The sequence below is a fragment of the Pimephales promelas genome, chromosome 5 (genome assembly GCF_988280905.1).
Source record: "Pimephales promelas chromosome 5, fPimPro1.hap1.1, whole genome shotgun sequence".
NCBI lineage: Eukaryota > Metazoa > Chordata > Actinopteri > Cypriniformes > Leuciscidae > Pimephales > Pimephales promelas.
In genome coordinates this window covers 15,252,383-15,262,437 of record NC_142773.1, presented here as the reverse complement: position 1 = coordinate 15,262,437, position 10,055 = coordinate 15,252,383, and the positions used below count along the sequence as shown (strand labels likewise).

At 36.6% G+C, this 10,055-nt stretch overlaps 1 protein-coding gene across 1 annotated transcript; it reads right to left on the bottom strand.

Moving 5' to 3' along the window:
• Positions 1 to 4: 4 nt before the first annotated feature.
• On the bottom strand, positions 5 to 10,033 carry LOC120471483 (uncharacterized). Its single transcript, XM_039661318.2, has 5 exons — positions 9,902 to 10,033; positions 8,087 to 8,350; positions 3,477 to 3,755; positions 2,750 to 2,916; positions 5 to 930 (listed from the first exon to the last, which is right to left on the bottom strand). The coding sequence occupies exons 1-5, from the start codon at positions 9,963 to 9,965 to the stop codon at positions 886 to 888; spliced, it is 819 nt and encodes a 272-aa protein (XP_039517252.1). The 5' UTR covers positions 9,966 to 10,033; the 3' UTR covers positions 5 to 885.
• Positions 10,034 to 10,055: the final 22 nt, after the last annotated feature.

Here is a 10,055-nt window from a genome sequence, read left to right as displayed (position 1 = left end):
AAAATATAGTTTTCTTCTTTTATTACAAACTCTTATCTTTACAGGTTCAACAACACAACTATGCAATATATATTTATCAGGTTGTTTTGGCACAAAGTACTTTAGGCACTAGGTTTACCACAAATACCAGCATAGACAGAAGTGAATATGCCAAATTACATTTCAAGTTATTTCACATACCTTCATAATAGATCGGGACAATCAACCTTTGTCATGAATATCAAAATCACAATTCAACTGAACCCTAAAATTGTACTCATTGTAGAACACCTGTCACATAAAAAGTAAAATGTTCCTCACTAAAATGTCTTAGCTCTAAATATCAGTGCAAAAATCACCAGAGACATGTTTGCTAAACCCAAAAAACATTTCTTGGAAAATAAGCCCCTGAAAAGAAAAACATGCAGCTCGATTTTGCTCGTGTAGATGCAAGAAAAGTAGACCTTTCAGAATAAACCGTTCTATAAAAGTTACTGTTAGAGTGAAGCAGATTAACCAAAATAATAGTGTTATAATATAGAGTACAATTATAGTGTCTAATAAAGGAAAAACATTATCTTCGGCAAATGCTCTAATTTACTTTAAAATACTGTTTCTCCAACATGGTAAAAATGCTTATTCCCTTCTCTTAACTAAACTGATTTATTAAGGAACTGTGCAGTTTTTAGCAGCGAATAAGACTGAATATATTGTTTTATTCTATTTTGTGAAAACCCTTTTTTTTTCTTTTATTACACAACCACTTTTTAGCATCAAAGCCTCCTGAGAATCATCCAAACTCATAATCGGAGATGAGTTGAGAAAGCTGTCTTTCAGGGGAATTGTCACAATAACAACACTGGCTGCCTGAGGAATCAAATAATGAAATGGTGGAATTCAATCTTGCTAATAGGTGTATCTTGACAAAGGCGTGTCTTCTAGGAGATCGTCCTGCAAAAAAAAAAAGCAATTACATTTTTTTACTTTAGATGCCTGTGGATTTGCAAAACATTCCACATCCAAATTAAAATGCTAAAACTCAACATCGTTATTTTTCGTGTCAGTGCTGAGCAGTCGCCCAATCACAACAGACTGTACCATCTGTCCAATCAGAGCAGAGTAGGCTCTCAGAAAAGAGGAGTTGAGAGAGAGAAACCGAATCATTTATCGTTTAGACACCGAGAAAAGAGGTGATGCTGCAATGTATATAATGAGACAATTAAAGTGCATGTAAACCTATTCATACTTTGCACGTGACGTCACAATTACTGGCTGGTGGGCAAGAACGCCGTTCTTCAGCAACGAAACCCTGAAAACTAGTCAAGGATCTTGCTAGGACGTCGCCAGCTTTTATACAAAAGCTTGTGTTTCGTGGTGTAAATGACACAACAGATAGTTGCGATTGGTTGCACTAACCAGAGATGAGATAAGCAACCTTCACAGTATAACGTCCCAGATAGAAAACTGACATTGAATCAACGTGGAAATATGACATCGAAACAACGTTGATCTGACAGTTTTGCTCATCGAATTAACGTTGAACCAACGTCAGACGCGTCATTCTTTCAAAACTAACGGAAAATCAACTTGAAATCAACGCGTTGTTTCAACGTTATGAAAGCAAACCAATTTTCGATTTTCATTTAGCTTTGAAGAATGCCGCGTCTGACGTTGGTTCAACGCTAATTCGATGAGCAAAATCAACGTTGTTTCAATGTCATGAGAGACGTCGTTTCCACGTTGATTCAATGTCAGTTTGCTGTCTGGGGTTACACGTCTGTGCAGTGATCATTCCATCACTTTCAATTTATTTCAACATTTGTTTGAATACAATGGGTGTTTGATCATTTAATTAATCGTGTCTTTAAGTTAACCTGTAGTTTCGTCAATCAACGCCACCAGCTGATTTGGCGAGTCAGCTGTTTGTGTTATGAGGCTAACTGTACGTTCACACCGCCGCCGTGAGAGCGGCAAAATTCATTGAAAAATGAATGGCTGTGTCCTAATAGAATAGAAACACCACTTTCGGACACTAATCGATCGTCTCTCGGCACCGTTGATTACGTCATTGCTGTCGCACTATTTAAACGTGTGCATGCTTGCAAACAATACATGTCTGACAAAATTGTAAAACTAACTACATATAAGTTAAACGAGACAAAACATAACTTACATTTGTATGACAAATTTGTATTGTCGCGCTGCTCCCCTCTCCATGGTCCGTCCGCCATTTTTACGATCGGCGCAATGCATGAGTGACCATCGGTTGTACACTACTTTTCAAAATTCATTCTGGGATACATTGAGAGGACTATATAGGGTATAATAATCATCATTATACATTCGGACAGCACTACAAAATGGCGAGCTCACTATATAGTCCACTATATAGTGAGTAGTGGGAGATTTCGGACACAGCCAATGACTTCTGGGCACTTTGACGCTCTCGCCGGTGGCGGTGTAAACGCAGCTGTCTTATTTTGCTAACAACAACAAAAGTGTGTGATAGGTTGTATTGAGGCTTGTGATCTCTATAGTTTTCAATGAGAACTGTAGAGCTACTGTTATATAATTGTATAATTATTTTGTATATATATATATATATATATATATAAATACACAGACATGCATGTATATTTAAGAAAAAAAAAATAATTATATATAAAATATTTATATATAATATAAATTATATATAAATCTATATACATGAAAATATTTCTTAAAGGGTGCAGAAATATGTAAATATAAGTGAAATTGGCATGAGACTCACCATAGGGAGGTCTTGAAGCCGGTGGAATTCTGGATGCTCGTTCCGCTGGCGGAACCGGAGGAAGAGGACGGCCGAGACCATGGCAGTGCAAATGATGAAAACGGTGACCAGAGCCGCAAGCAGGGGGTCCAGGGGTGATGAAGGGCGGTGAGGAGCCTTGCCAGATTCTGGAAGATTGATGAATCGAGTGGAAACAGATTATCACTAGCACAGGAACTAATAAAACCGAAGGAACATAATGGAGCTCTGCACAGACCACATAAGTAGATGTAGATGGAAAAATAATTCAATTATCATCTGTCATTGTGCTTATTAGACCTCTACTGCAAGACCAAAGACACCACTCAAACCTATCAAACATATTCTCTCTCTCATACTAGAAGAGTATCTTTCTGGCCTTAGTCAAACAGAACATGAAGGGTCAGTTCACCCAAAAATAAAAAAGATTGAAAAACATTTTTTTAAAAAGGCAGGGCTGCAATTGACCATATTTGAGTGAAAAAGCCAAAATTAAATCTGCTCATAACATAAAGCGATCGTTTCTCTTCAGAAGACTTGCATTAAACCACTTGATTCATATGGATAAATTTTTCAATATCTTGTGGTCTGGGTTCGAAAGTCTCATGGGTTGGAAATTACATGAGGTTGATTAACTGATGACATTTTTATTTCCGCGTGATCTATCTTTAAACTACATGGCAGGGAAATATTTGCTATATCCACACACCTTGATCACCAACGTCCAGTTCAGAGGGCTCGTCCTGGTCTTCTGAAGGAGCGGGTCCAGTGACCTCTGAACTGCTGGTCAGGGCAAACCGAGATGTCTGAGGGTTACTGGGGGTGAATGATGGAGCTGTCTGTGTTGTCTGGGACGCACTGCTGCTTGAGGTGGAGAAGGTCTGATGTCCTTCGCTTGGACTGATGGATGTTGCCGGAGCTGTGGCTGTTGAATCTGAAACGGTGCTCTTCACATAAGAAAGAGATGAGCTGCCGCCAACAGAAAAACCTGCAGGAGAAAAATTGGCACAAAAACACAAGCTTTGAACATAGAAGGACAAAGCAGTGAAGGTAAGATTTTAAGTTTTTTTAAAAGTTGTGAAAAGCATGATGTATCTAGACAGTATGTTGAGTGGTGCTAATATAGTGTGTGTGTGCAGTGTCAATTTCATGAAAAGTTCATTAAGATGAATAACAAAGATGAATCTAATTACCACTATATGGGCCCATTCAAAGTGATTTCAAATGTATTCTTCTGGATGTGTAATAAATCGGTCCGCATCAGCCCGCCCCTTTTTCCTAATATGGTTTCTGTGTAGCTATATCAAATCTAGAGTGCTACGCGCGTACATAGATATGTATATAATGGCTAGATGTGTTACGGCGGAGTTTCCATCGTCATCACCGGCGGCCATCTTGTCACAGACAAGTTGATGTAAGATGAATGGTCAGCACGAACACAAATACTCTTATCTCGTTGAAATCTTGACGGATTTACAAACGGTTTGGTTTCTTACAAACGTTATTAACGTGGCTATAATTATCTGGATGATTATTTATTTATACACTTTTTATTCATAAGTATGCAGTGTCATAACTACATCTCTGACGTTTATAACAAAACAAAACAAACCGTTTGAAAATCGGTAGAAAATTGAGCAAGTTATGGTCATTTAAATAGTGCATGTACACAATGTTACGAGTGAGCGAGCTGCCTGTGACAAGATGGCCGCCAGGTGCAGACGTCAACCTCCATTGGCCAGCAGCGTGGACGACATTCTAGCCTTTATATAGATATCTATGCGCGCGTATGGGTTTAGCCGCGAATTCAGAGCATTAACTTAAGTTGCGTCAGTGTAACGTTATCGATACCTAGCCTAGTCTAATCGTAAAGTAGTTGGCTAACGTTACTGCCTGCCATACAAAGCCAATAAGCCATAATAACGTTATCTGATCGGTTTTGAAATATCTGTTCTGTTTTGTCTTGTGTCGAAGTCTCCAGCTGGTTCAACTGTTTTCAGTTTCATAGAAATGAGGGTGTTTAATTTGTTGTGGGCTAATTGCAAAATCCAACCTAATGTTATCTAGGCATCGACTTGATGTTTCTCCCATAGACTATTATTCACGGTTCTTCACATATCAGGCAGCTAATTCAAATCATAAATTACTTATTTAAAATATAATATTTAGCAGTGTAACTAGTATTTCAATGATTTTACTAAAGTAATGTTACATATTACATTTGATGTGATTGCTGTTTTTACATTTCTGTCAAATATTAACCATTTTCAAATAACCATTTTAATAATTTCTTTCAAAGTCCTTCATCCCATTTTAATATTAAAATAACTTAATTTCAGAGCACCACAAAGTCGGACCTCAGCACCTTTATATACCTTTAATGTAAGATCTTTCTTAGCCTAGGTCACATACCAATTTAAAATCATCACATAAAAATTGCAATGGTACTGTTTTTAAAATCATGTGTAGTAAGTGTATAGTAAGTAAGTGTGTGTGTAAACATGCTTTAATGAAGCAGACTTCAAAAGCTTTTGTATTTGAGCTTACAGTTCTTTCATCAACCTGTCTTTGACATAAACTTACAAAATAGATACTTTAACTTAGTGCTCAGATAGAGGAGGGTTGCTGCTAGCTCCTTTAAGGTATTTCTGTGCCTCCCAAACTGCATTGAAATGGTATGCTTAGAAGCCAGAATGTAAACATTTTCAGGGGGGAGAAACCCCCTAACATAATCCATATCACCCGTCAGAAAACAATTGCAACGTCTCAGATTGTGCGCCCCCAGAATTTGATAGACAGATAGATTGGTAGACAGACAGACAGACAGATAGATAGACAGACGGATAGATACACAGGCAAACAGATAGATGGACAGACAGACAGACAGACAGACAGACAGACAGACAGACAGACAGACAGACAGACAGACAGACAGATAGACAGATAGATAGATAGATAGATAGATAGATAGATAGATAGATAGATAGATAGATAGATAGATAGATAGATAGATAGATAGATAGATAGATAGATAGATAGATAGATAGATAGATAGATAGATAGATAGATAGATAGATAGATAGATAGATAGATAGATAGATCGATAGATAGATCGATAGATAGATATCATTAGGCATAGGTTTTGAATAGCAATTGGGCTAGTTTTGGTTTGCAACCCTGTTGTCCCTCCTTCAGTGTTGGTCTATGTTTTTTTTTTTTTTACCCGTTTTATTTCCTGCCAGGCAAGTTTCGAAGAACTTCTGTTTTGAAGTTGTTTTCAACAGTAATACTTAAGGTCTGGCATAGGTGCAGTAAACCAATAAGTAGATATTCAACTGCCCTAAATATAGCTGTGTTTCCAGTGAAATGTTTGCTATCCACTATAATGTTTCCAGTATGAGAGAGGATATTATTTACAAGCACAGTCGCGTTCCAAAATGTTACGCCCACATCCAGCCATTATTTACAGATAGACGTCTGATCAAGTGGGTGGAATGTGACACTTTCCCAGAGAGTCTCTTGAGTTCAGTCTTGATTCTGTCACATAAAGCCCAGTGTTTTATCTCTAAAGTGGAACAAAGTGATGCGCACACACACATGAATCATTGTATTCATACAACGATATGCGAGTAATGCCACTATATGTGTTTTGACCAATGTGGGTTTTTCGATGTCAGATGTGAATGGAAACATCTAGAGAGCAGCGTGGAAGATGACTGTGATAAAGCCAATATATAATGATGGCAAATGATTGAAATTTCTGGGAAAAAAAAATGTGTTTAGTAATGAATATTTCCAACATGAGCACTAACCAAAAAGCCCATAGCTCTTCCTAAAGCAAAGTAACACATTTAAAGCAAGTAAAAAAATACATTTTCAATACGTTTAAAAAAAAATACGGTAACACTTTATTTGATTGTTTCCTTGTTACATTATGTTACATGTACTTATAACAATACATTATGCATAATCCTTAACTAACCCTATAGTTAGTACATGTTGTTAATTATTATTACTCCGTACTTAAATATATAATTACACTGTAACAATGACACCTTAAAATTAAAGCAGCACTATGCAGTTTTTTTTTTACCTTAAAGGTGGGGTACGTGATTTTCTTTTTTGACCATTTTTTTTTTCAAAATCCTGTTCCTAACCCATGTACAGACACTGAGTTAGAAGCACTGAAATGAAAATGAAGGAATTTAATCATCATCGAAAAACTAATCAAATCCAATCATTTCCAAGACAAACTAGAATCATTGGACAGTACGTCAATCAAACGGTCGTACCATACCCCCCTCCCCTGATCGCCTCGCCATCAGGAAGTGTCGCGTGATATCAGGTCTCGCGATGTAACGAATTGTTTTATTGCAAGAAAGATCTGCTAAAATAAACATCAAACAGAAATAACCTGGCGCCGTATACATGCGGTGTTCGAGGCGCGTACAATACAGACTGCCGACAGTTCAACAGGGTGCAGCTCTTAAAGGGGCCACACCTTATTTCCACTCATTACAACTTAAAGGGACAGGGGGAGGGGATCATAAGTGCTATTTACGACAGTACAAGTACTCCACTAAGGATGGGCAACGATTAATCGCGATTAATCGCATCCAAAATAAAAGTATGTGTTTACATATTATTTGTGTGTGTAGTGTGTATAATTAATTTGTATATATAAATACCCACACATGCATGTATATATTTAAGAAAAATATGTTTTTAATATATCAAATATTTATATTTATATATAATATTAATTATGTATAAATATATATAAAGTATATACATGCAAATATTTCTTAAATATATACATTCATGTGTGTGTGTTTATATATACAAATTAATTATACACACTACACACACATATATTATGTAAACACAAACTTTTATTGTGGATGCGATTAATCGTTGCCCATCCCTATTATACTCTACAGCAACTCTAGGGGTCACAGTTTGACAAAAAAACGGAAATCCTGCGTAGTGTGGCTTTAAGTGTAACCAATACTATTAGTCCAGTCTTCACATTTAATTCAATGCGCTACTTGCCGTATTTTGTCATTATTTGTGTAATTCACTCGCAGTTTCTAAATGAATTTTTCGTTTCAGTGCAGAGCTCTGAATTCGATCTTTTCAATTTTAAAATTTAAATCCTTTCAACTCTTCAAAACTGTTAATTTTTCAGCCTTATCTGCCCCTTGTCCATATTGTTGTTCTCAACCCAACGGATGGCAAATTTGTTTTCAAGGCCAAGTTAGACTGATTAATGACAGATAGCATGTGCAATTAGATTAGGTTTAATTAGATTAGTCTTGCCTGGCACTGAGACTGTGTCCGTGTTGAGGGTGGTGGTGGTGACATCTTGTGGGGCAGGGGTCTGTGAGATGGCTGGTGACGGAGAGCTGTCATTGGATGGTTGTGATGGAGGAGCAGCCGTAGGTGTGACCTCACCGCTTGACACATCAGTCGGAGGAGGAGAGGCTGTAGGGGGTCCTGATTCCAAAATATCACTTTTTGAAGTCACGTGATCTTCAGGAAGGACTTCATTCAGAAGGGATGTGGATGAATCTGTTGTCTGACCTTGGGGAGAAGTAGAAAGTATCTGAATGAGCAAACATGTTCGTTTAGAATGTATTAATTACAAAACGTCTACATTACAGTCTACAACCGCACTTTTTAGATCTAAAAAAAAGAAGGGAAAAAAGAAATATGCAATGTTTATTTGCTACAGGAAGAACGCTGCTTGTTCTCATGCTGAATCGGTTTACGTGGGCGTTCCAGACCGGATCTGTACAGCCGAGTTTAATGGTCACACAGTGAATCCACAGAACAAAGCGGTTGTGACCTTTATATGTCAAGAAAGAGCAGAGGAACAAATAAAACAGATAAAATGCGCACGTGCACAGGGTTTTGAAGATTTAGAAGATAGAAAAGAAGATCACCCAATCACTATTCTCTGTTACAGCATTAACCACTTAGTGACCGGTTCAACTATAGTTAAGAGATGCATGAACAAAAGAAACAAACAATAAAACAAACATTTTGTAAATGCAGACAGGTCAAATTTGAACCCATGTCTCCCACATCAGCCTACGTGTTCCAAAACAAAAGTGAATGAAATTAACAACATAAACCGAGATCTTACTTCAAGAATATAATTAGCACTTAACATACAAATATTCAAATTGGAGACCAAAAACATTTCAGTTACAAAAGTATTTCAAAATATAATAGATGAACTTGTTTTTTTTTTCTGTTCCCAAATATATTGTTTCTAATTTTATCTTTTCAATTTGCATCATTGTAACATGCAAATTGCCAATGACATTTTCAAAGGATAGATCTCTCTCTCTCTCTGTGTGTGTGTGTGATCCATGGATGTTAAAGGTTCGTTACACTATTATTTCAACCCAAATTTGGGTCAGATATTGATAAACCCAGTAATTAGGTCACCGTTTTTTAAATGACATTTTTAACCCAAAGTTTGGGTTTGTCCATATTTTACCCAAAAGTGGGTTAAAACAACCCAGCATTCAAAGCCAATAATGAACCTTTAATTGTAAACCAATTTTCTTCCACTAAAAAACCTTTTGTGTAATTGAAAGGTCCCATGTTTTCTGAAAAATAAAGCTTCCAAAGTTTTTTTGTTTTTGTTTTTTGCATAGAACAGTTTGTTTCCCCAAATAACCTTTCAGTGATCAGTTCTTAAAAGAAAATTTTTTTTAATGTGAAGAACATTTTAATAATACAACATTTTCCACAATAAAGAATCCTTAGTGGTTCAATTAGAGGTTCTTCATCAATCAATGCCAATAAAGAACATTTACTTTAAAAAGGATAGATAGATAGATTGATTGATTGATAGATAGATAGATAGATAGATAGATAGATAGATAGATAGATAGATAGATAGATAGATAGATAGATAGATAGATAGATAGATTGATTGATTGATTTAGTCCCATAATGTTTCATGTATAGGCTACATAATGTAATTAAAATTAGGACTTAAATAATGATGAACCGAAAAACCATGCGAGCAAGACAAAGCCAGCAGAGACTGTCACATTACAGAATCATGTTGCCAGGTTTCTTACTAGAAATCAAGTAAATCATAAGCCATGTGCTTACCTTTTATGACAGATAAATGAAGAACCGTCGCAGTCCATATAATAAAGGCGCTTTGAGTCCTCATGTTAAGATAAAGCGACTCAAAGCGAGCGCGCTCAGACACCGTGTAGATTCGCTCTGTGATTCCCGGGATGATCTTTCCGTTAGATGACAG